This window comes from Thunnus thynnus, chromosome 10 (genome assembly GCF_963924715.1).
Source record: "Thunnus thynnus chromosome 10, fThuThy2.1, whole genome shotgun sequence".
NCBI lineage: Eukaryota > Metazoa > Chordata > Actinopteri > Scombriformes > Scombridae > Thunnus > Thunnus thynnus.
In genome coordinates, this window is record NC_089526.1 from 2,735,766 (window position 1) to 2,763,414 (window position 27,649).

The 27,649-nt window shown below is 40.1% G+C and overlaps 1 protein-coding gene across 1 annotated transcript in view; it reads left to right on the forward strand.

The window, feature by feature from the left end:
- si:dkey-22o22.2 (neural-cadherin) overlaps positions 1–27,649 on the forward strand; it is a 156,992-nt gene that overhangs the window by 76,542 nt on the left and 52,801 nt on the right. The window contains exons 5-12 of the mRNA XM_067600397.1: positions 2,736–2,847; positions 4,044–4,293; positions 4,736–4,878; positions 10,255–10,427; positions 10,538–10,706; positions 12,265–12,435; positions 16,780–16,952; positions 21,295–21,462. Coding sequence (XP_067456498.1) covers positions 2,736–2,847; positions 4,044–4,293; positions 4,736–4,878; positions 10,255–10,427; positions 10,538–10,706; positions 12,265–12,435; positions 16,780–16,952; positions 21,295–21,462 — 1,359 coding nt within the window. The remainder of the gene's footprint in view (positions 1–2,735; positions 2,848–4,043; positions 4,294–4,735; positions 4,879–10,254; positions 10,428–10,537; positions 10,707–12,264; positions 12,436–16,779; positions 16,953–21,294; positions 21,463–27,649) is intronic.

The following is a 27,649-nucleotide window of genomic DNA, read 5'->3' on the forward strand; positions in this document are numbered from 1 at the left end:
ACACACACACACACACCTACAGAAATCCATTTTCACCTGCTCTCTGTGTCCAGATGGTTGGAACAGACATAAAATAGCTGCTAAACTACCAGCGTCCCCTAAAGGCCTCTGCTGCTCTATAAGCTCGGCTTGCTAATTCACTCTAAAGGCCCTGCGTGTGTGTGTGTGTGTGTGTGTGTGTGTGTGTGTGTGTGTGCACATGTGTGTGTGTGTGCTCGTGTGTGTGTTAACCAGGTGTGTAGAAAGCCTCCTCTGCACGTTTCACCTTAATGTAGCGTCGGCAGTTTCTGTTGCCTTCAGCTTTTAGACACATTTTGAAACCGTTGACTAAAAGTATCTACAGTACTAGTACTGGTCTACAGTTATATACATATATACATATATATATATATATATATATATAACTGTAGACTCACAACCTTCTGTCACATTAAATGTAGTAACTTGTTAACTGAGGTTCGGGAGCAGAACCTCTAATCATCTGACAAGCCCACTGATACCAGGTCAACCCATCCTACCCTCATCCCTTCATCCCTCCCTCCCCTCATCCTTTCATCCCTTCATCCCTCCCCTCATCCCTTCATCCCTCCCTCCCCTCATCCCTTCATCTACTAATCCCTTCATCCATCCCTCCCCTCATCCCTTCATCCCTTCATCCCTCTCCTCATCCCCTCATCTATTCATCCCTTCATCCATCCCTCCCCTCATCCCTTCATCCCTTCATCCCTCTCCTCATCCCCTCATCTATTCATTCCTTCATCCCTCCCTCCCCTCATCCCCTCATCCCTCCCCTCATCCCTTCATCCTCTCATCCCTCCCTCCCCTCATCCCTTCATCCCTCCCCTCATCCCTTCATCCCTCCCTCCCCTCATCCCTTCATCCTCTCACATGTCTCTCTAGTTGTTGTCTGGGGGGTCATTGATCAGTTTGGGTGGAAACATGTCTGAGATGGATCCCAGTACATCCTCCCAGTCCATCCTCCCAGTACATCCTCCCAGTCCGTCCTGACAGACGACATCTTCCTTCCACCTTCACTCACTTTCATCAACATTCAACACCTGCTGAACTCCATTAAATCTTTAACCTGCATATTGTTGGTTCATGCTAGTCAACAGATAGATAACTTATTAAAGTATTAAACTGGTCCCCTGCACATAAGTTTAAGACACACAGGACCAGTGTTAATGGTGTTAATGGTGTTAATGGTGAACTCATGCAGTTAATGAGCAACCTGTGTGTTTGTGTCGATTTTGCAGCTTCACACTTTCAGATTTCAGCAAAAGAAAACCTGAAGTTTGAGCTGAAAATGGACTCAAACCTGTAAATAGATCCTCATGCTGCCTTTGTTTCATATGAACAACAAAGCAACAGAGAAAAAAAGCTAAAATATTGGATTTTTTTATCTTATTAGTAAAGAGAACTTGTTTCTACCTTTAAAAGTGAGACTGTAGGATGATGCTGGACATAAATATTCACCTGTGGGGTCTGAAGTTAAAGTGCTGTTTCCAGTTGAAACCTCTAAATAGTTTGCAGAAGCAGCCGAGCATCTAAACCTGCTGCCTGCCTGTTATTACCGAACAGCTGGTGAGTCGAAGGTTCAGCGCTCAGGTGCTCGGGTCTTTATGGGAATGGAAAATAACGTTCAGGTTTGAGCTCCAGCGGTTCGGGATAGTGGGTGAACTGGACGGGAACGGGGGGGGGGAGGTGGCGGCGGTGGCGGCGGCGGTGGAGGAGGCTTCAGGATTTGGGTGCCACAGAGGTCTAAAGGGAGAGAAAGAGACGAGAAGGAGATGGGTTTCTCTCCTGGAGCAGCAGACATTTGTCTTCATAATGTTTGCATGAGTTACTTTTTAAAAAACACTAACACGCCCACAAACCTGCTGATTCTGATGAAGTTCTGCAGAGAAAATCGACTAAAAACCTACTTTTTTTGTTCCATTGTTTGGATTTCAGAGACTTATAAAGTTACATTTACATAAAGCACATTTACATATTTATAAAGCACAATATCATACAAAAGAAATTCAAAATGCTTTATGGAGTGATAGAAAAGTTACAAAAACTTTACACTCAGCCTGTTTGGGTCGCACACGTCTATGAATTGTTTTATTTAGACTGTTTATTCAGACCTGCAGAGTTAAAACTGTCCAGTATATGAAAGCAAAGCTTAAAGGGCTCATATTCTTCTTCATATTCTATACTTTTTGTGATGTCATGTTATTTATATCCTGAGTTATGATGTCGGATGTTAAACAGGGTCAAAGTTCTATAACTTGACGTCAACATGTATGTAAAAGTTCTCCCTGCAAGACAAAGCTCAGGTTTCAGCTGCTCCGATGCTTCGTTTGCAATGTTAGTAAAGGAGAAATAAAGAAGTGAAATCCTGCTACTATAGTTTGTTTACGTAGCCTCCGGAGCCGGAGGAAGCTTCCTGAAAGCTGACCAATCAGAGCAGAGTGGGCTCATCAGGAGGGCGGGGCTTAAAGAGACAGGAGCTAAAACAGCCTGTTTCAGTCAGAGGCTGAACTGAGGGGCTGCATAAAGGACCAGTAGAAGATAAATAAGGAGTTTTTAACTGGAAATCATGTAAAGATATTCCAGTAGAGCCCCAGAATATAAATATAGAGCTGGAAACGTCCTCTTTAAGTCAGAAAACATAATAACAACATAGTTTTGTTAACTTGTAACAGATTATTAACATAATTAAATATTATATATTTAAACTCCTCCTGCAGGTCGTTGTTCATATAACAGATGAGAACGACTGCACACCTGAGTTCCTCCACTCCATCTACACCAGAGACAACATACCTGAGAGCATCGCACCTGGAACCTCCCTGCTGCAAGGTAACACACACACACACACACACACACACACACACACACACACACACACACACAGAGGCTGATCTGTCAAGCAGCTTCTAGTAAACTATTTGCCCTCCGTCAGTGAACACAACACCAGCACATCACACATGTGGATATATTATACAGTGTGTGTGTGTGTGTGTGTGTGTGTGTGTGTGTGTGTGTCGGAGCCATCTGTCATAGCTGCTGGTGGCTGGTTGAGATCAAACAGTCCGACTTCAGCAAGGCTTTGCTCTTATTAGGCAGACAGCCAGCAACACACACACACACACACACACACACGCACACGCACACACACACACACACACACACACGCACACACACACACACACACACACACACACACACACACACACACACACACACATGCATTCAACAGTGTACACTGATGTATTTATACAATCTCTCCTCCACCTCTTCTATATTTTCTGTTCCTACATGTCCCTCTGTTTTATCTTCATCTTACTTTTACTCCTCTTCTTCTCTCCATCTTCCTCCTCATCTCTCTCTTCCCCTTCTCCTCTCTCCTCCTCACTCACCTCTTCTTCTCCTCTCTTCCTCTCTACTTCCTCTTATTTTTGTCTTCCTCTCTTCTTCGTCCTCCATCTCATCACTCTCTTTCTCTCTCTTCTCCATCTCTTCTCCTCTCCTCTTCCTCCTCCATCTCGCCCACCCACTTCTCCCCTCCACGTTCTTCCTCTTCTTTCCCTCTTTTCCTCCTCTTCTATATTATTTCATCCCTCTCTTCCTCCTCCACCTGATCTATCTTAATCTCCTTTTCCTCTTCGTCTCTTCCTCCTATTCTTTTCCTCATTCTCTCTCCCATCACCCTTGCTTTTATTTCTACCTTCTTCCTCTTCTCTTCTTCCTCTTTTAATCCTTTACTTTGTCATCTTCCTCCCCCCTTTCGTTCTCCTCTCTTCCTTTCCTCCTCCTCCCCTTTTCCATCTCTTTACTTTCATCCTCCTCTTCTATCATCCTCTCCTTCTCCTCATTCTTCATCTTTTCTCCTCCTCCAACTTCTTCATCTACTCTTTTCCTCCCTCTCCACACCTTTTCTTCTTCTCCTCCTCTTTTCCTCATTCTCTCTCCCATCATCCTCTCTTCTTCCTCTCCTCCTCCCCCCCCCCTCCCTTTCCCTCCTTCCACGCCTCCTCTTCCTCCTCCTTCCTCAGTTCTGGCCCGGGACTGTGACTCCGGCGTGAACTCGGAGCTCTCCTACTTCGTTCACAGCGGCGACTTCGACATCACGTCGGGGGGCGTGGTCAGCCCCGCCCGCCGCCTGGACTACGAGCGGCCCAATCATGTTTACGAGTTCGTGGTGGTCGCCGTGGACGCGGGGACGCCCCCTCGCACTGGCACCGCCTCCGTCCGCATCCGAGTCGCCAACAGCAACGACGAGTCGCCCGTCTTCTCCCAGAGCGTGTAGGACGAGTTTTCAGTTTCCTTCTTTTGGTTTTAACTTTTTTAATTTGACTTCCTGTAATAATGAACATCAGAACTCTCTCTCTCTCTCTCTCTCTCTCTCTCTCTCTCTCTCTCTCTCTCTCTCTCTCTCGGTGTCTCATTCCTGTCGCTGTCTCTCGCCCACAGAGTCTGTCTGCTAACTAAGTTTATTTTAATTCAGACTCTATTTTTAATGCCGCCATTTCCCTCCATCTGTTTTCACTCTGTCTTCACCTCTCCTCTCGCTCCTCTGTCTGTCTCCTTCTCACCTTCTTTACTTTCAGTTATTGCACTTCATCACAGCCTTTGTTAAATGTGTTTTTATCTTTATATCTTTCCAAACTTTTTCTCCTTTTCTTCTTTCTTTACGTCTATACGTTTCCTTCATGCACAGTGATGATGTAATATTTCTCTTCGTCAGGTATAAAACTTTCCTCAGTGAGGACGCCGGGCCGGAAACTCTGGTCGCCATCGTCCACGCCAACGACCCGGACGGAGACGCCGTCTCCTACGCCATCACCGGCGGCAACGAGGACAGCAACTTCCTGCTGGACAACCAGAAGGGTGAGGGAGGGGCAGCAAACTCATATATATATATTACAAAGAACTCAAAGTCAAGAGGTTCAGATACACAGAACTACTCTCCGGAGTCTTTGGAGCCTTTTCTAAACAAACTCTTCAATCAGATATATCAGGCTTTAGATACACACACATGATACTTGTTAGTAGATCAGTTCGTTGTTGGTTTGGATCCAAACATGAGATTAGTTGACAGGAAGAGAAATATAGGAAATCACCAGCCTCGTCCTTTAAGATGTTTTGTCAGACAACATCCTGATTCTGAGAGTTTGACCTGTAGTGGAGCTAAAGATGTAAAGATGTAAAGATGGCGGAGGTTGAGGAAACATCATGAGGTCATATCTCGCTCTGAGTGGGCGGATCGGCCGATATCCATCACGTCTGCCTCAAAAACAGATGCATCATTAAGCGTGTATGTGGTCATGTTTACAGAGGTTTCAAATGTTTTTTCACCAGCATGAACCAACAATATGCAGGTTAAAGATTTAATGGAGTTCAGCAGGTGTTGAATGTTGATGAGTGGCTGAAGTCTGTCAGGACGGACTGGGAGGATGTACTGGGAGGATGTACTGGGAGGATGTACTGGGAGGATGTACTGGGTTCCATCTCAGACATATTTCCACCCAAACTGATCAATGACCCCCCAGACAGCAACTAGAGACACGTGTGAGAGGGATGAAGGGATGAGGGGATGAAGGGAAAGGGAGGATGAGACAGACTGGGTAGGATGTGTTGACCTGGTATCAGTGGGCTTGTCAGATGATTAGTGGTTCTGCTCCTGAACCTTAGTTAACAAGTTAACTTCATGTGTAACTGAATCCTTCAGTTTATAAAGTGAGTCGATGTTCGGCTCCAGCGGACGGTGATAGCATGTTGTTTGTTAGCTGCATTAGCATAAAAACATGCGTACGACAACTTTTACACACACACACACGCAGTAAATCAGTTGTTGCTGTGGTAACAAGTATTTGGGGATAAAGCTTGGTAGCATTAACAAGGCCGGTGAACCCGCTGAAACACACACACACACACACACACACACACATGCTCAAAAATACACACATAAATAAAAAAAAAACATGAATACATACAAAATTATAATCACTACAGCTCACACACACAAACTGTTCAGTGTTTCTGGTTGACACGGTTGAATCATTTAAATGTGTGTGTGTGTGTGTGTGTGTGCGTGTGTGTGTGTGTGTGTGTGTGTGCGTGTGTGTGTGTGTGTTAGAGAGACAGAGACAGACTTTTTGAAGATAAACTTAATGTTCAGCAGTGTGATGTGCAGTCATGTTTTGCATGTTTATCTTTGCATATGTGTGTGTGTTGGTGTGTGTGTGTTGGTGTGTGTGTGTGCTTGTCTTTCTAAGCCTCTGTGTGTCACCTTATCACCCAGCATGCACTGCTTCACTGCTCTGCCACACACACACACACACATACACACACACGCACAAACAGATATAAACATGAACATTTGCACATAAATGATATATTAAGACTCTTTCTGTGTCACACACACACACACACACACACACACACGCAGGCAGCAGATGGCCTTTGGCTTGCTCGGCTGTTCTGCTTTGTCACTTCAAAGCGTTGTGAAGTATTTTCATGTAGATGTGTTCGCTCCCTCCCAGCCTCCGTGTCTCTATTCATGTTGCTACCAAAGCTGCTTATTTGTTTGTTTGTTTGCTCCGCTGCTCTGTTATGTTAATGGAGGGAAGTGATTGTTAGCGCAGAAAAAAAATAATATGACATTTGTTTTAGGGCCTGAGTTGGAATAATGCAGGCTGATATTTAACGCGGGGGGGGAAAAAAAGACCTACAGAGCATCACAGAGTGTTTGAGCTCAGCGTGTCGGTCGGTATTTATACTCACTGAAGCTGGAAACAGTTTGTCCAACACACTTATAAACATAATCTGATGGTTATTTAACTCGTCTCATAAGAATAATAATAAGAAAACTTCATCTATATCGCTTAATTGATAGTATAGCTCCCAAGGTAGCTGAGAGTATTAGTCTTAGCTACCTAACTCTAGAAATCTTGGTGTCATATTTGACCAGGTTATACATTTAAATCATTGACCCGTACATGTTTTTTCCAGCTACGAAATAACTCAAGTCCATCGTCTCACAACTGGAACTAGAAATGATCATCCATGCGTTCATATCATCCCGTTTGGACCATTTGTCTCAGCAAAACATCTGTTAACCGGTTACAAACGGTCCAAACTGCAGCTGCAAGACTGTAAACCAGCAGGACGACTCACATCTCTCCTGTTTTACGTTCTTTGCACTGACGGTTCATCTGTTTTATTCATTTTAAGGTTCTTTTACATCTCGACGGCCGAAGAGCAAAACCTCCCATCTGAAAAATGCACTTTTTTGAGAAAACTAAAAAAAAATTGTTTTCTTGCAGAATGCTATTTGTTAAGGACATCTAATACGTAATATGCTGTTTTTGGACTATATTATTATATTATGTGTTATAGATATTAATGCATCGCAATGTGCAGACAGGAGCTTTTGCACTTGGTGCAAATTGGAAGAGGTTCTACAAAACGATGCTCTAAATTAAGTTAATAATTAAAATTAAATTAAAAATAAAACTAAGTTTGTTTTCAGGTAAAAGGATGCAGTAAATGTAATAGTCACTACATTGTAGTTTACTAGGGTTCCTTAAATTCAGTGTATTTGCTTCCTCGTCTACTGGAGATGAATGTTCAGTGATTCATGCTGCAGCCTCTCTACACATCCAGGGCGGGATTATCTTGATCATCTTGATCATCTTGATTATCTTGATTATCTCGCAGACAGACTGAATATGAGCAAAACCTTCCTTGTTCTCATCATCATCCGCCAGTCAGAACTTTCTTCAGATAGGAGGTTTTACGCTTTGGCCGTCCATATAGAGCCCTGCATGGATCTTATCCGTCCCCACGTCGCCAGTAGGTCACTCAGGTCGTCCAACCAGGACCTGCTGGCCGTCCCTCGCTCGCCGCTGAAAACTAAAGGTGATCGTGCTTTTTGCATTTGTGGCTCCAACGCTATGGGACTCTCTTCCTGTTTATATACAGTCACCAGTGTCTGTAGAAGCTTTTAACAAACTATTGAAGACTCATCTTTTTAAATTGGCTTTTGTGTCTTCTTGAGTCGTCTGATTGGTGTGTGTGATGTGTAATTTGTTCATGTGTTGCTACATGTTTTTACTCTTTGTATGTTTTTATGGTCTTATTTGCAACTCTTGCTCCTGTGAAGCACTTTGTGAATTTCATTTCTGAGAAAGGTGCTATACTAAATAAACTTATTACTATTATTAATACTGTATGCGCTTCACAAAACATGGAGAAAAAAAAGACATGAAAAGACAGAAATAATGTCTGTAACACTTTTAACACAAGTCTGAGCTGATGAACATAAAAGTCAAACATGCAGAGAGATGAATGTGTCTCCTTCTGCCTTTTAGGATCAGTGTAATAATTGTTTAATATCTCAATCTTTAATAAACTATGAACCGCTGTGATCAGAACCGTCTATAAAAACTTGAGCAGCAGATGTTAAAAACACGTTTTCCTCCTTATATTTTACATTTCTGTCCGTGTAACCGCGTGGATGAATAAATGAATATGCTTTACATACAGCATGTGAGCTAACAGCAATGAAACTTCAACACGTGTACATGTGGGACTTTATAAAGCAGGCTGCAGAGTTTCGCTCTCTGATAACATTAAATGATGAAACTGATGTGAAAACGTATCAGCGGATTCGTTCATTTATTAAAGCTTCAACAGCAACATATGTTTTAATATCAGAGAGAACAGAAAACATCCTTCTTCCTCCCGATCACAACATTTTAACTCCCTGCTGTCGCTCCATCAGCACTTATCTTTATTCTGGATGTATTTCAGGATCCTTACAGACCGTCCAGGTAGCTGCTCGGCTGCCATCTTTGTTTTGATTAGGAAGCTGAGGTGCAGCGGGGGGGAAATTTTTATGCATCCAGCAGATCAAATATTTTCTCATCCAAGGTTAGAAACATCTTCAGGGATTCTGGAAATACCTTCAGAAAAATATTAAGTGTTTTGAAACGACCTTCTGGGTTTTTCAAACACAGCATAGTTGATTATAAGCTGTAGTGGTTTTATTGATTTCACTGGTCTCACTGGTTTGTTTTTTGGTTGTTTTTTTATGTATGAATGATTGTACTTTATGCACTTTATTAGCAATCTAATGCATCCAATACAACATGCTGCCATAAACTCTACATTTATGAAGCTTATATATGTTAATTCTACTTGATGTTTATTACTGGGGTCATACTGGGAGCTGCTGGTGGTGAACTGGAGTAGATTATATTGAAAAGTGTTCCTCATGTATGTTAACGGGGTGGACAAAATATTAGAAATTATAAGATTATCACCTTTCTGACACACTTTGTAAAAGAAAGAGATGTTGCATTAGATGCACAGGTGTTATTAATAAAGAGCTCGCTGAGTTTATGTAAAGTTTATTTTGGAGACAAATGTTTTGTGATGCAGTGACGCTGAGCCCAAGAAAGATTTCCCCAAGAGGACATTAAGTACAGTTTATCTTTTCTTTTAGAGGAACTGATGCTCACCTCTGAGTCACAAACTGGTCTGAATGATAGTCTAGTAGGATGGGGGGGGAGTGTTCCCAACTCATGTTCCCAACTCGAAATATTGTCCCATCGGTCCATTTGGTGGCCATCTTGGATTTCTGGCAGAAATTGAAAATTGACTTTTGAACAAGACATCATACATGGACAAATGACCCCAGTCTTCTATTTAATTTTGGCAATTAATAATAATTAATAATTGATTGAGATGGTTATTGTAGTGATTTTATCAAGTTTGGTATATTAAAACTCGAAAAATAAGAAAAAAGTCTTGATGTCTTGTTCAAAAGTTATGTCAATTTTAAATTTCTGCCAGAAATCCAAGATGGCCGCCAAACAGACCCATGGGACAATATTTCGAGTTGGGAACATGAAAGTTTGTTTACTAGACACCTTGAGGATTACAAAAAACTAAGATAGAAAAATATATCAGTGGGTTGCATGAGAACCTTTACATAAAAGACAAAAGCTCATCACTTTAACAGAAGAGATGATGTTACATATTTTATGTCTGAAAAAGGGTTTTAGAAACAGCTTTTATATCTTTTTTTACTCCAGTATAAAACCACCTCCCACTACGACCTCAATAATAAACATAAAGTAGAATCAACAGAACAAAACCTGAACTGTATAAGTTTTTAAAGTAAAGCTGTTGTATCAGATTGTGCAGGTGAACCTGATAAAGTGGACATTGATTGTATATTTGTATATATGTGTTTAGGCATCATCAAGCTCCGGCGGAGTCCGCCTCCCAGACTGAGGGGACCGAAGTACGTCCTCAACATCACCGCCACAGACGACAATGCGTCCGGCGGTCCGTACCCGCTCAGCAGCTCCGCCCAGGTCATCGTAGGAATCAACGACATCAACAACAACAAACCCGTCTTCCAGGAGGTGACTGAAGCCGTCCAGTTTGTCTTTTATTCCCACCAACAAAAAGGTTCCAAATAGTTTATTTTATACTCGCTCTGGTCCAAACTCCTTATTCTGATTCTCTCTCTCAGTGTCAGAACTACAGTCTGAACGCCGCCGTGTTGGAGAACCAGCCGCCAGGGACGTTCGTGCTGCGCGTTCAGGCCCATGACGACGACATGGGCGTCAACGGAGACGTCAAATACGGCATCATGCACAGAGACGGAGTGTCGTCTGGGTTTGACATTGATCCTGACACTGGTAGGTTCCTCTGTGACGCTCAAAATATGAAAAGCTGACTTAAAAATACATTAAAATTATCTCGATGATCCACTAATCGTTTAAGTCATTTTCCAAAACTGTTTCCAAAATATTCTCAGATTTTTATTTTATATAACCAGGAAGTCTCCTGAGATACATTATCTGGTTTACAGGGGAGACCTGATGTAGTCTTAGTTTCTCCCACCGAGGACGCAGGAGAGAGGAAACCATGGATGTATAATAAGAGCTGGATAGGGTGCCGCCACTCAGCCTTGCAGCCAGTGTTTCCCAGTGGTCACTCGCGGTATTGCAGCGAAAAATCCCTCTGCAGCCCCAAAAGCATTTTCCCCCCGTAGACCACCATTGTAAAAGAGACGCCTGTAAAACTGTTGACGCCTCAGATTGCAAACAATTATTCTATTATGAACTTTTGATCCATGGAGGTTTTATGTTTGTAAAACTTTCTTCAAGCCGAGAAAAGCGATTTAAAAAGCCGTGATGTCATCACAATGTAAAGTCTATAGGCCGAGCGGGAACTGGTGGGCGGGGCCAGCGCGGAAGCAAACCCAGAAGCTAGAAACTTTGTTTGTCGTATGTGCCTGGAGGACTGAATGGGCGCCATTTTTAGTCCGATATCCAGCTCTTATAATACATCCATGGAGGAAACGAGGAAATAAAAAATCTTAGAGAAATGAGACGTCTTTTCCTCTGAAGCGTCACGTTAAGCGACGTCCGTCTCTGATGGCGGCGGCTTTAACAGCTGTAGAGACTTTGGGTTTGTGTTAATACTAATAAAGGTTCACAGTTATCACTGACATCCTGTTACCTGTTCAACAAACACCTGCACATGAATAAAAACCTTCAGTCTGTATTTATACTGTGGAATCATCTCTACTGGCAGAATGCGTTTATATCATTTATTCATTATTTGCGTCTGTATTTATTGATATTCTGATTGTGAATTCATTATTAAACAACCCAGAATATGATCAGAGTGTCTCTTGAACGCTGGAAATAATTTATTAGGCTAAATGTTTCAGGGAAAATGGAAATTATGTAACTCATATCAAACCCGAACTTCCCGCCTCACATGTGACTGATTTTACATATGAACCTTCTTCTTATTTGTAGTTAATTACTAATTACAGTGATGAGCTTTTCTTTGTTTTATATCATCGTAAACTGAATATCTTTGGGTTTCAGACTGTTGTTCAACCAAAACAAGACATTTGAAGAACACATTTACCTTGGAGTCTGGGAAAATGTATCACTACTGTCTGATATTCTATGGATAAATATCAAAAAAATAAACAATAATGAAAATAATCATTAGTTGCAGCCTTAATTGGCTTCATTAATTACTGTTTCCTCACCTGTAACTTGCAGCACTTGAAAGAGGATTAAAAATCATCTGGAACATTTTCTTAATCAGTCTCGTTTTACAGTAAACATCTGGAACATTTTCTTAATCAGTTTTACAGTAAACATCTGTTTCAGTCAGGTAGAGAAATGTCAGGTGTGACCGTATCCATGGTAACATGATCCTCGTGTCCCTCAGGTGTGATCACCACGGCGGTGAGTTTCGACCGGGAGCGTCAGAGAGAGTTCACGCTGTCGGTGACGGCCACCGATCAGGCCGAAGAGCCGCTGATCGGCATCTGTCAGATCACCGTCCTGATCGCCGACCAGAACGACAACGACCCCAAGTTTGAAAACAGCCGCTACCAGTGTGAGTACCTGATACTGCGAATAGTACTACAAATACTGCAGTATTACTACAACTACCAGTGTGAGTACCTGATACTGCGAATAGTACTACAAATACTGCAGTATTACTACAACTACCAGTGTGAGTACCTGATACTGCAAATAGTACTACAAATACTGCAGTATTACTACAACTACCAGTGTGAGTACCTGCTACTGCGAATAGTACTACAAATACTGCAGTATTACTACCAGTGTGAGTACCTGCTACTGCGAATAGTGCTGCAAATACTGCAATATTACTACAACTACCAGTGTGAGTACCTGATACTGCTACAGTTACTACTGCTGGTATTTCTGTTACTGCTAATGTTAATAGTAGTACCAGTGTGAGTGTCTCCTGAAGCCACTATTACTGCAATATTACTACTTACTACTACTGCCGGTACTTCTATAAATACTACTACTACTAGTTTTACACTTGCTGCTATTACGACTACAATTACTTCCACTGATACTACTGATACCTTTACCACTACTGCTATTATTGCGGCTACTGATACTACTCCTGCTACTTCATTTTCTACTACTATTAATACTGCTACTGCTACAATTACTGTTTCTGCTACTGTTGCCACCACTGCTCCTACTACTACTACTACTACTACTACTACTATCTGTAGTATTGCTATGTCTCCTGCTACTACTACAGCTATTGCTAATACTTGTACTTGTTTCCGTCAGTGTTGAGAACCGATCCGTCTCACTCGGGGATGTTTTCTACCGACGCTCAGCTTCTCATCAGCTGGATTTTTTTCATGTTGTGTATCTCACAGTGTGAAACAAGGCTGCGACACACTCTGGGTTAAAAGGTTTCTTTCCCTCCGGAGTCGCCCACGCTAACATCTGCGCGCCCACGCTGTCCTCTTACTGTACGTCACCGAACCCTCGTGAAGGAGGAGAAAACAGGTGAAAGCGTCTATCAATCCGCAGCCTTGTAATCCTGGAAAGCTCTTAAGGCTGATGAAATATTTGCCGCCGTTTCCCCCCCGCGGGTCGGTGTTTGTTTACTACGTGTGCAAATATGTGTTTTGATAAGCGTCCTGTCAGAAGATCTCCTCGTCAGATTAGGGAAACACACAGAGTGGCTCATTAACTATTCAACAGGCAGATTGAAATGTTTCTGGGACATGCATTCATTTACAGGCTGCGTCGGGGAGTTTCCTGCACAAACACAAGTAGCGAGCTGCAAAACACTGCTGCTTAGCCTTCTTTTCCTTTTGCTATTCATCAACGTAGAATTAATATTCCGGATGGTTTTTGATCAACACACGTAAGGAAAATCTGAAAAATCTCGATCGATCCAACTCAATAAGTTCCTGAATAAATTCTGCTGCTGCCAAATTGTGAATAACTTTATAAGATCTTGCATAATAATTTGTATGTTTTCAGCAGTACGGAGCCCCAGAAGTCTTGAAAGATATTTTATCATATTAACTGGGGCGAACAAGATTCATATCTTAAAAAAATATGATCTTTTGGGACTTCGGAGGCTCCCTATGATGAAATTATGAAACATGTTTTTCTTGCTGTAATCATCTCTTCATAATGCACTTACAATGGAAGTTATCTGGAGCTCAACAGGGAAACACAAAGAGGGAATTTGATGTTAAAAAGTCTGTAAATGTGGCAGATACACACTTAAATGAAACCTCATATTATCTTCAGATAAATATTTAAATACATCTTTGCTTGTATTGTATTGTAGTGGTCGGTATGAAGAGGAGGAATATTTACAGCAAGAAAAACAGGTTTCATTTGTTTTCAGACAGGTTTGATAAATTGTGAACTTGCCCTTTAAATACCACTGAATGTAAAGCATGTGACAGTCTGTCAGTCACATGATCCGAGTGTCTAATCTGCCTCAAATACAAGAGGAAGAATTATTCCTGGTCGACAGGTTTGTTGAAGCAGAGCTGCAAAGATTAGTCGATTAATCAATTAATGGATTGATAGAAAGTTAATTGGCAACTAATCGTTTCAATCATTTTCAAGCAAAAATGCCAAATTTTCTTTTGTTCAAACGTCTTAAATGTGAAAATTTGATGTAATATTTCAAAGTTTTGGACAGTTACTAATAATTATTTACTTTAATTAATCTACAGATTATTTTATTGATTAATCTTTGGTCTATAAAAAAAATCAGGAAACACTGAAAAATGCCAAAGAAAAGATTTCCAGAGCTCACGATGACATCATCAGTTGTTTTATTTAAGCAAAAAACCCCAAAAATATTTAATTTACTGTAACAAAAGCAAAAAACTGTCAAAAAACTTTACAGTTAACAGTTTCTGATCAAGTAATCAATGTGATAACAGCACAACAACATAATCAACCTTCTTCATCTCACAACACAGATGGTTTGATTTTGACTAAATTTTTACTGTAATTTTACATTTTAGTCCCAAAAGTTAAAATTAAAACATTGAACAGTGAAATCATTCATAGTTACATTTGACATTTTCTTTATTTACCCTAAAAAAAACAACAACAACAACAAAACAAACAATGTTATGAGAGCAAAATACATTTACAATAAAATTAAATACACACATTTCTTATGCTGCTGTCCCAGCAACAAAACAACAACAACAACAATACACACAATGATCTTATATTACAGGATATAAACATTTAATATTTGCTCTTCTTGTGCTTGTTTGGTCGTGTTCACAAAAGCTCAGACTCAGAACTTTTGGTGAAAAAAAAGAGATTGTGTTCTAATTTTAGGGTTATGGTTACCTAAACATTGGGTAACCCCTAACCCTAAAACATAAAGAAATAAAATCATGTCTCCAAACTGATTTGTTTGGTCGTTTCTCGGTGACACACATTCGACTCTGCAGGATCAGACGTGATTATTCAGTTGAAACGTATCCAGTGAAGCTGCCAGAAGGACGTCATTATTATCACTGACGTAATGCCGGAGATGCAGCCGCAGAGCTGCTCTCTGCTCCTTGTTTTTGTTGTCTGATCAGCGCTGACGCATCACCGTCAGCAGGATTGGAGGTCATATTCACAAATTTTTAAAAATGCATCCGTTGACTTTGCAGAGTGAGACCCAGAAATGACAAAATGAGGTGACACGCTGCTGACACGACACAACGCTGCGTTCCCATTATTATAATATCTGCTTACCATCACAGAACATGATGTTATACTGTGTTCAGTCTAATGAAAGTCAGAAAACAGGCTTCAGTCTGAGGATCATCACACATATCTGATATATATTCAAATACAACATTACACTGATGAGTTAAATACTGCTGCTGTTTATTATTTTATTTATCTATTTATGTTTAATTATTGATTCTCAGCAGGTAACAAATACTACAAAGTTCTTCCACTCCAGTCATTCTTATGGGCACGTGTGTGTCGGATCATTTAATTTTCAAAAGCACCTATAAAATTAGTCGTAGTACTACCAGTTGTACCAGTAGTACTAGTACCATGAATGCCAACAGCAGTAACAGTTTTTCTCTCTTAGAGGTTTTTTGGGTAGTTTTTCCTTTTATGATTTGAAGATGTAGAGATTGTCAAGTCTCTTGTGGCAAATTTGTGATTTGTGATTTTGGGTTTTATTAATAAAATTGACTAGAGTTGACTTGTAGTACCAGTAGTGGCAGTACACTTAACGGCAGTACAGTAGTAGTAGTCGCAGTACTGGTACTGCCAGTGCTAATAGGGCCAATATAGTGGCAGTACAAGCAGTTGAAGTTGTAGCAGTAGTAGTAGAAGTAGTTATAGTACAAGTAGCAATAACAGTGCTAGCTACCTGTCGAGGTATTTCCAGTAGTACCAGTAGTAGTAGTACCTGTCGAGGTAGTTCCAGTAGTAGTGGTACCACTGGTTAGATTCACCAGCTTGGATAAACTGCTCTTCACACTCTTTGGACAATGTGCAGAATTATTCTATGATTGAAATGAAAATCATAAATCTATAATTAGACTCCAGATTTGTTGTGTGGTAATTTGAACAAACACATAAAAATATGATGCTTATTAGTACAAACGTAATAAATAAAGTAATGAGGGTCTTTTAACTAGATTATGATACAGAGATGTTCTTCTGGTTCTCAAGATCAGGTAATAAATTAAGGTTCTTATCATCAGCTGATTCTCACAAATTATCAGTAAACTTGCACAAACCAATCAGGACACAGTATGTCTGGAGCTTCAGAGGCTGCTGGAATTATGAGAGAATCATTATAATCATCCAGCTGTACTGCAGTATGAGTACCAGTAGTACCAGTAGTACCAGTAGTATTTCATCCTCTGTCTGATAGTTAATCTTTCTTCCCTCCCAGACTTCCTGCGAGAGGACACTCCAGTGGGAACTAGTTTCCTGCGAGCGGCAGCACACGATGACGACCAGGGGAGCAACGCCGCCATCGCCTACTCGCTGTCCAATCAGAAGCCGGCTTACCTGCACATCAACCCCAGTACTGGTTGGATTTATGTCAACCACCCCATCTCACAGGTCAGAAACACACAGCAGCACAACCTCCTCAAACCCAAAACAAGACTCAGTTTAGTCCTGAAAGTAACTCGTTCACATCTGGATCCTAAAGGTCATCCAGCTGTGATTCTTGTTGACTGGAACAACTAGTCATAATATGTAACTATTATTAAAATGTCTAAAAACAACTAGACCTATGTTAGATATATGTTGTTGAGTTGTGTACTTCATTGCGTCTACCAAAGAGTAACTTACACACATACAAGATAACACATTGACGTTGTGAAACCTTTTATAAATTGACTTTTATTTAGTTTTAAGCCACATTTTCATGATACAATTTGGTCGTTTTTAACTATATTTTTTAACTGGATGAAGGATTTTATTTATCAGACGTCTAGATCTTAAGTTATCAGAGTAAATAAGTAAGTAAGTAAGTAAAATTTTATTTATATAGCACCTTTTTAACACAGGTTACAAAGTGCTTTACAGTGACATTGGGTCACAAAGAAAATAGGACACAAAAACCATGAAAGATACATTCAAGAACACATACAGACATCTCACACATACAAACACAGCAAGCATGCAGTCATCACCCAGAGCACACACTTGAATTTATCAAATGTTATGAAAAAGCCGTTCTAAAAAAAGTAGGTTTTTTAGGTGTTTTTTTGAAACAGTCAAAAGATTCAGCTGATCTGATGGAAGTGAGGAGATTGTTCCAAAGTCTGGGTGGCGGTTAGGGTTAGGGTTAGGGTTAGGGGGTTAGAGGGTTAGGGTTAGGGTTAGGGGGTTAGAGGGTTAGGGTTACGGTTAGGGTTAGGGGGTTAGGGTTAGGGGGTTAAGGGGTTAGGGTTGGTTGGTTGGAAGACCTAAGTGACCGCATGCTAGTATACAGGCTTAGTAGCTCGGATATATATACAGGAGCTAAACCGTGTAAGACCTTATAAGTGATGAAGAGAATCTTGAAATCAGTCCTGAACTTCACTGGCAGCCGATGCAGTGAGGCTAAAACAGGAGTGATGTGGGATCTGCGGCCAGTCCTGGTTAATAACCTCGCTGCTGCATTTTGTACAAGCTGAAGACGTGACAGGTCAGTTCGGCTAAGGCAAGTGAAAAGGGAGTTACAGTAATCGAAGGCATGAATGAAATGCTCTAGGCCAGAGGCTGACAGTAATGGTCTGATTTTTGCAATGTTCCTAAGTTGAAAAAAGCAGAATTGAACCATTTTATTGACATGGTGTTCAAATTTCAATTTAGGGTCAAATATAACGCCAAGATTCCTGGTGTTAGTTTTGACAAAGGGGGCAAGTGGGCCAATATGCTGAATGATGCCTTTAGCAGTATTTTCGGGGCCAAAAACAACTGTGGAGAGTGTTTAGGTTGCTAAAATCATCTGAGTAATAAACTGGGCAAACGTTAGCAGCAGCTCAGCTAACAGCCCCTCCACAGGAAGTCCGGTGCTCGTCAGAGAAACACTGAAACAGTTTTATTCAGTATTTTTACAGTTTAAATCCTCGTGTCCTCAAATTTTTCTTTTACAAAATAGTCTGTCAGTCTCTAAAAATGTCAATTATCTGCACTCAAAAATGTTCCCACTTTCAAGAAATGTCCTCAATTTTGAAAAATGTCTTGACTTTCCAAATATGTCTTTATTTTTATGTCTTCATTTTACAAAAATCTTTTTAATTTTCAAAACATTTTTTTCCAAAATACTCTGTTTTTCTTTTCATCACATTCTGAACATATCCGCACTTTCCAAACTGTTCATATTCTCAAGGTCTAAACCTCCGTTATGGTCCTCACAGATATAGAAATATACACACAAACACACATCTACGTGTAATATATTCATGACTGTATCAATTCCTCTGTTGCTCCCTTGATAAAATCTTTGTACATAAATATACATGGAGGCAGAGAGCTGTGCTGTTTAATAACAGCTAACATGTTTGGTATGCATCCATTGAGAGAACAAGTGTGTGTGTGTGTGTGTGTGTGTGTGTGTGTGTGTGTGTGGCTGTAGGGGAGTTTTTGTGTTTTCCAGTATTTGTGTTCTGTTTGTTACATTATATGTATATTTGTCGCTTTGGGTTTTATGGTTTCGTACTAAAGTTTCTGTCAAATCGTTCAGTTTTTTTCCCAAAGTCTCTCTTGTTTTGCTTCATCTGTGTATTTACAAGTAATCAAATGAAGACACGGCGCTGTAGAGAGAAGACTGAAGACTGGCTGCTGTCAGTTATACTCCAACCTAAAAACTTCTAAATAAAAATATAAATAAACAGCGAGTCTCTGTAGACCTGAGAGCTGGTAGGAGGACACATGGCTGCAGACTATCAGGGACAGATTTACTAAGACAGCAGTAAAATCTGTGTGTATTCAGCAGCTGATTTACTAAAAGCTCCTTCAGACTGTTTAATGGTGAAAGTTTATTGAACGTCACATTGTGCGAAACGCCTTTAATAACAGTTTGAGGCAGATCGTCAGACTGTGAGATGAATGTTTGGTGAGTCGTAGCGTTACCATGTAAATCTTTTTTCGATTTACCTCAATCGTTTTGGAACCTAATTAACACTTTTTTCATTTTTTTTCTTATAATTTGTACTAAATTGCACCATCCTCTCTGTAAAATGTCCTAAAAAATTAAATACCTGCAAACTACTCTGAAAATTTCCAGGAAATCAGTATAAAATTTACATTTTACATTTACATTTTTTCATTTAGCAGATAATTTAATCCAAAGTGACATATATATGAGACTGATACAACACAAGCAGGGATCTAGTCAGGAGACAACAACACCAGTAAGTGCTGTAAAGCTTAAGTTTGGGACTAATAAAAATTTTAAAAAACCTGTAAAAAGTGAAATATTACCTTTTTCATTTATTGGTCTGAATTCTCCCAAAAATTAACAAATAAAATCCAAAGTTTTCTGAGAAGAAACTAAAGAAATGTGATGCAGCAGGTCAGCTGAACATGCAGTTCAATAAAGTTTACAATGATTAATAATGAATTCATATCCTTAAATAACGTAACTCTGTCTCCTGGAAATCACATTCTTATACAACTAAACGGCACAAAAACATTTTTCTAGAAACGTAATGCTGCTGAATTATGTTTTCTTTCCACATAACGAGAAAATGTTGTTAATTAACATATTGACAACTTGCACAACTGTTTATACTGAACATATGACTTCACAGACAACGTGCCAGGTTGTTTTTTTCCATTATTCATTAGAAGACACTATTACACTTTTAATTTAAACTATTAATATTAAACTTTCTCTGGTTGTGTTCAGACTGGCAACACTCAGAGAAAGATGACGGTTTTGGTTAAATACAGTAAAAACCAGCAGTGACATGAAGCTCAACATGATTATTAACATTTGAGTCACATGATGATCTTTCACTGACATGAACCAAAATGTTTTTGTTGCCTGAACCTGAACACAAACAGGACTCAGGATGTGAATCACAGTGACGTATTAATGTAGCTTCATTCATTTGAAAAACGTTACCTGTGAACATCATCCAGGCAGAGATTATGTTTGTCAGTGTAATTGGGAAAACAGTTTGGTTGTATATGAACATAATTTCTAGGAGACAGGGTTGAAAATACTTAACAAACTCAGAAATAAACACCTGCTTACTTTCTTTCACGATACACAGGAAAATGTGCCTTAAATCAGTATACATGTGCTTTAGTTTGGTATTTATACCGATGATTTCCTGTTATATTCAGATACATGTGCAGTAAACGGCAGCACTGTCTCAGGGTCATGAGGTCACAGGGTCAGAGTTTTGTTTTCTGTTGTTTTCACTGTGAGAAGAATAAAAGTTGCATCAAACAGACTGTCGTCTTAAACATTTAATGACTGTCATGTTGTGTGTGTGTGTGTGTGTGTGTGTGTGTGTGTGTGTGTGTGTGTGTGTGTGTGTCCTGAAGTTAACCGTCTGTTGTGAATTATGCTGACTGTACTTTCTTCTTCTGTGACTGTCATCTCCTCTCTGTTCTTCTTCTTCTTCTTCTGTTTTTATCCACCATTGATGTGTTAAATGACACTTCTGTCAATATTTTAGCAAAAGGCAGATTCATCCTTCTTTTCTTTATTCACTTTCTATGAACAAACCAGTTTCTTCTCCTCTCTGCTCTGATATTTATTTATTTTACAAGCGTTCGGCGGCCTCTCACATCTGTCAAACATCTGCACGGTCATTAATATTTGATTTTGAAGATACAAGATGATAAAATAATAACAAGGTTCATTAAATTATGATGGAAAACTTTGTTCTTTGTTTCTGCAGTTTTATAAAAAGTCATGATAATACTCACCTGGAGTCATTTCCCCTCCCCGCAGACGTCCAGGATCAACCAGCAGATCGTGGCGTCGGACGGAGGGAACCGCAGCAGCTCCGTGGAGCTGACCGTCATCATCACCAACGTCCACAACCAGCCGCCGCACTGGGAGCAGGCCGAGTACTGGGTCACCGTGCCCGAAAACACCGTCCGAGACGCCAAAATAGTGGTGAGTTAGAGCGTCTAATGTCTAAATGTCCTCTTTTTTTTTTTTTTTTTTTTTGAATTATAGCCTCCACATGGTTGTTTATCCCCCTCAGGAATGTACGGTGGCCCTGAGGTGCACATCACAGCGACAAATGACAAAACACGACAGCAAAAGCAGACAACACAACCGTTGTTGTAATGTTGTTGTGTTGTCTGCTTTTGCTGTTGTGTTTTGTCATTTGTCGTTGTGATGTGCACCTCAGGGCCACCGTAGGAATGTAATAAACTGCGTTGAAATAATTCAGGTTCAGTGAAAACACTCGGAGATAACTTGGATCTTTGGGGCGACACTTTAAAATCTACGTTTTTTTATCGAAAGAACATCATCAAACAGTTACATGAAGTAACTGATAACTACGCAACGCAAAGACAATAATTCAAACAACATGCAACTATGTGGTTTCAGTGATAGCAGCGTCCATAGCAACCACCATAGCAACCACCATAGCAACGATAGAAAACCTGCAAGAATCTTTGTAATAACTGACAAACTAAACATCAGATACATTCACTGAACGAAGATTATGTAAAATAAAATGCACATTTCTCGCTAGAAAAAACTACGGAAGCCCTGAAAGGCAAGCGACAAAAAAAACATTTCTGGAGATCCAATTTCTAAGTCTGATCTTAATTCTTTTCTCTCTTGTGTTTAAGAGTTAAGGACAAGTGAAAAAAAATTATTTATTTTTTTATGGAACTTAGAAAGATTATCCTGGCAAAACCTTTTTTTTTTGCCTTTCAGGGCTTCCGTACAAAATGCATTTTAATGCCAAAACTATCATAGCCTCTTAACATCCTCCCTTATTTTGGAATATTTCGCCCATTTGGCATACCTACATAGAAAAGCTTATAAGAGATAACTATGAAGTGCATGTATGAGGCTTCATTTGAAAGGTAACATCTTGCAGTTTCTGGAGATGTGCTTGTTTAGTTGTTTGTAGCTACAACACAACCAAAACTACATCAGTTCAAATAAGGCTCAAAAAAGTGTTTTTGGTCCTCGTCTATAATGAGTCATATTTGAATAACAATAACTCGGTTGTGCTTTATGCCAGAACTATGCAAATCACCACATACCCTCTACATCTTGTCAAGCACACCTGTATAACATTCCAGACCTGTAGGCCCAACCTTAGTGGGGTGAATCTTTACTTTGTGGTGTCACTGGTGTCCCAAAAAATCTCCAAAACATTCGTCATTACTGTGTGATGCTGAGCCGCTAACAACTGGCTTAAGCAGTGGATGTTAAGAGGTTAAAATATTGCATTTTCCACTGAGAGTAAAAGGAATGTCAGCCATTTTTTTGTTTTCGTCAAAAGAAACTGATAACAGACCTTCTGCATCTGCTCACTCAGTGAAGTAAATGCTGAACCCACAAGAAGGTCTAGTTGGCCCCTATGAGCCCTTATATTTAGGACAGATGTGTGATGATAACACCTACAGGCCGATGACAGTCAAATCAGATGTTTTGGGGCACTTTCCTGGGAAGACAGTCTTCTTCCTTCCTCTCACGATCTAATGCACACAGGAAATAAAAGAACAAAAACAGGACAAGTATCACATGTGCAAAAGAGAGAAAGAAGAAGAAAGAAGAAATATTTAAACGCAGGCCTCATCCTGCAGGAGTAAAAGAGTTCTTGGTTTTCATCCTCCTTCACATCTGTGCAAAGAACCCTGAGGAGGCTTTCTTCTTCTTCTTCTTCTTCTTCTTCTTCTTCTTCTTCTTCTTCTTCACCCCTCCCTCCCTCCATCCATCCATCCATCCCTCTCCCTGTGTCAGCACGTTTAGACGAGTGCTTCCAAACATTTTCTGCCGAGCAAACAACAAACCTGCCCCGAGTCTGTTTCACCTGACACACACACACACACACACACACACACACACACACACACACACACACACACACACACACACGGCCTGTTTACCTCTGGTGTTTTTTCCTCTTTTTGATCCCTCCATCCTAATTTGCTCTCTTTTCCTGAGCCGCTGGTTTAGAAGGTGGAGGAGTTTTTACCCTCCAGCTGCTCGATTTCATGGAGGTTAGTCAGTTTTCAAACAGTTGTAGGGTGTGTGTGTGTGTGTGTGTGTGTGTGTGTGTGTGTGTGTGTGTGTGTAATCCTGTGTAAGCTTGTGTGTGTGTGTGTGTGTGTGTGTGTTTAAGTGTGTGTACCTGTGCTATATTTAATCTCTCCTCCTCCTGCTGCTTTTCGACCTCACATCATCACTGAAAAGACTGAGAATGATGATGATGATGGTGGTAGTGATGGTGATGGTGATGATGATGAGTGGAGGTTGTCCCACCCACAGCTCCATCTGTCAGCGATGATTGACAGGAGAAAGAGGTAATTACACCTGCTGTCAGAGCGTCACAATGCGCCCTCGTCACCTCAGAAAAACAGGCGCTTAATTACTGTGTTTAACCCGACAGACAGTGTATGACGGAGGGAGAGAAGAGGAGAGGGGGAGTTAAATGGAGGAGGAAGAGAGATTCAAGTACTTCGATTTACCATCATGAGTGTCACCTGTAAAAGTCTCAGAGAAATGATATTCATATACATGTAAACTGTTTTCCAATCACGTTGTTAGCAAACATAATCTCTGCCTGGATGATGCAGTCTGAAGCTGCTGCAGTCTGAACACAACCAGAAGAACTTTAATATTACTGTATTGAGAACTTCATTTATTACCTCAGTAAACTGTTTCCTAATGAGTTTATGGTTTCAAGTCCTCCTCAATACAGCATGATGTTCATTTTGTAAATTACGTCCCCATTTAGAGTAAAATAGACATTAAAGCAGCATATGCTTTAGCGTGGCTGCCTTGTGATTGACAAGTCGCTACCACGGCGACAACGTTGATTACGTAACCATTGCGTAACCCCACATTCACAGAGTATAACCGTAGCCGTCGCTATTTTACGGTGTGTTTTCAGTTCATGAAAGTTAATTGTAACATTTTGGTCACTTAAAAAGTCTTGTTCAGCGTTCAGTTGAACTAAAAGACCTTTTAAGGAGTCGGATGTTCAGTTTTTCCGGTGTGTACATTTTGTTTTAATGGTTTTAAGCTTGTTTTTCGCTAGCGAATATTAGCATTAGCATTAGCATTATCACAGCTAACCATAGACTGTAAATGCACCGTGCTAACCAAGTTAGCCGCTAGTTCCAAATATGGTCACTTTGTGGCTCTAAAAATCCAAGATGGCGATGATCAAATTGCAAAACTCAAGGCTTCATAATGGCGGTCCACAAACTAGTGGGTGACGTCATGGTGACTATGTCCAACATATTTGCTGTTGCAGTTTAGTCGTATATGAACATGATTTCTGGCAGACAGTAATAATACTGAATAATAGATATACTGTATACTTATTTAGAGGGAAAGGGTGCAAGCGGGAATTGCTTTTTTGCATTTTTTCCAGCAACTTAGTATTTCACACCCATAAAGCTGGAGGATTCACAAGAAAGAGATTAAAAGAAGATTAAAAGAACAGGCGGCAAAATCAAAGCAGCAGAAGCTGAGATATCCTGACTTTTACTCTCTAGTATGACTCCAAATAAATCTGCATTTCCTACAGTCCAACTGGACGCCTTTGCACCCTCCTAGCCTCGTAAACACTGCTGCCAGATTGGGTAGTTCCATTTAATAAGGCAAGTAATTTGTAGTTTTTGTACCATTTGGACGGATTCCACTGACAAACATCCGGCTATATTCCAATAAATCAGCTCCTTGAGATTGACACTCACAACCATCTTAATAACATGAACACTCAAGTCAGTAACATGAGAATCTTTTACATCTCAACCATCCATCACACGTACGACATCAACAACATGAGCTCGACACGCAATGGCGGCTAAATGACGGCTGTCAAAACAAATGACATTTCATCTAATTAAAACTAAGTGGGAACATTTTCCTCTTCTAATTATTATTCTGTCATAGTTCTGTGATCAAACACTTGTAACATCTGTTCGTATGATTGAAAACTTTTATCGTTTAATAAAACTTTACTTTATGCATGAGTGAATGTTACAAATTGAGATACTTTTTGTCAGTTTCGTCCACGTCTTTCTCCAAACCTCCAGTTTGAAATTCGGTCTTTTTTTTTTTTTTAGAACAAAAACATTTGTCTTAAGACCAAAGTGAGTCAGCTGATCATCATATTGGTGGAGAGATAGTGACAAACATTCATTGACAAGGTGCAAATCGTTGCAGATATGTTTGCTATGGTCGTGTTTTCTTATCACAGGTTCAGTATATTAACACTAAAACCAGACCTGACAACACCCACCAAGCCAGAGACTTCTCCTCCTCCTCCTCCCTCCTTCCTCTCCTCCGCTGTGTTAATTGCACCGAGGAGGAACTGGTGTTTTAAATTTAGCAGCGTTAATAAGGTCTGTTAATTACATTGTTAACGAGGTAGCAGGAGAGAGACGCTGCTGTGTGTGTGTGTGTGTGTGTTAAATCAAATCTCTGTATCAATAAGCTGTAGTCATCTCCTGCTTAGACATGTGTGTGTGTGTGTGTGTGAGTGTGTCATCATCATCATCAGCTGACTTCCTCCTGTTTGTTTCCCTTCCTGTCCATGTTTTCTTCTGCTGATGTCACCTCACCTTTAATATTCAAAACTATACAAAAAAGGAAGGTTGTTAGTGGAAAAGGTGCATTTTAAAACCAAGAAATTCATGTTTATTTTGCCCGACGACGCCTTAATTTGCAGTTAAACACAATTAAAACGACACCAAACATGCTTGTTTTGAACAAAACTATCCCAAAAAACACGAAGAAGAATCACAAAACTGAACCGGCTGATCCAGCAGGATGACTGTAAAATCACATCACACCTTTGTAGGCTCAAGTTTAAGTACTTGGTTACACAACAAAAGTTGTCAAAGCTCCCATTAATACAGAAATGTTGTTCATGTGCAGAGTTGTGAAGTTTTTGCAGTGTAGATGAGAGTGTGGATTAGTGCTGCCTGGACATTAATCCTCTGATTCCTGCTGTGTTCAAGATGTTTTTTTTAGGTGTTAGAATGCAAACTTTATAAATTTAACTCTAAATCCAAGAAGATTACATGAAGATTAAACATGATTATATTTGGAAGCTTGTTGCTTTTTCTGAAAAAAAGAATAACATGCTGAATATGTTCAATTTCTTAGCCAGACAAAGCTTGAATTTTAACCTGCATTAACTGACTTCAGCAGAAACAACTAGTGAACAACACTGACACATCATCAGCTGTTAAGTTGATATGTTGAACTTGTCAGCAAACATCCAGCAGTTACGGAGCAACATTATCATTCATGTGGAGTCGTGTTTCTGTCCACCTGGTGAATGTAAGTCCAATATTCACTCTCTTTTAGCTCTGTTTTTGCTCTCTACCAACTCCTGAGGGAAATATCTGGCTCTTTAGCTGCTAAATGCTCCACTATGTTCACCAGCTAGTCTACAGCTAACTGTGTCTGTTTTAGGAGGAGTGTGCCCGAATACAAATACATTATTCAGCAAAGCACAAATAGTGGGTTTTATACAAATATTTGTTGTTGGGGGTGTTCCCCAGAGATAAAGCTGAGCTACTGACACAAGCAAAGTGCTCCAAAGGGACTCTCCATGACCTGTTGTTCGTTAGGTTGTAAAAAATAGGCAATAAATGAAAAGTGCAAAGCAAGAATCACCTTTGAAGTTCTTCTACATGTTACACAGTGTGCTGTCTCTGTGTTATGGGTGTATAAATAGGTAGAGGTCTGTCTGCAATGAGGCGATGAGTAAAGTTTTAGTTCAGTAATCAGCGCAGTCGTCTATGATCTGGGAGACTCTAGTTCAAAACCCAGTGTGGGGACCTCCTTCATAAGGTAGTTTATTCATGAATTCTTATTGTAACACTTTAATTCTCTAAAATCAAATAAAAACAAAAACAGGATTTTTAAGCCTCTTTCCACTTTTATTCGAATACAAATACAGATACAAATACAAATACTGGGATCTCTGCACATCACTAGTCTCTGCAATATCTCCACAATCAAAGACAGACATAAAGGCTGAAAGTTTTATGGTTTGAAGAAGATACTTAAGTAGAACCCCAAAATCTATGAATGAAATGTGTATGATACGTTCCATTTAAGGAAGAAGTGATTTAAATCCAAACCT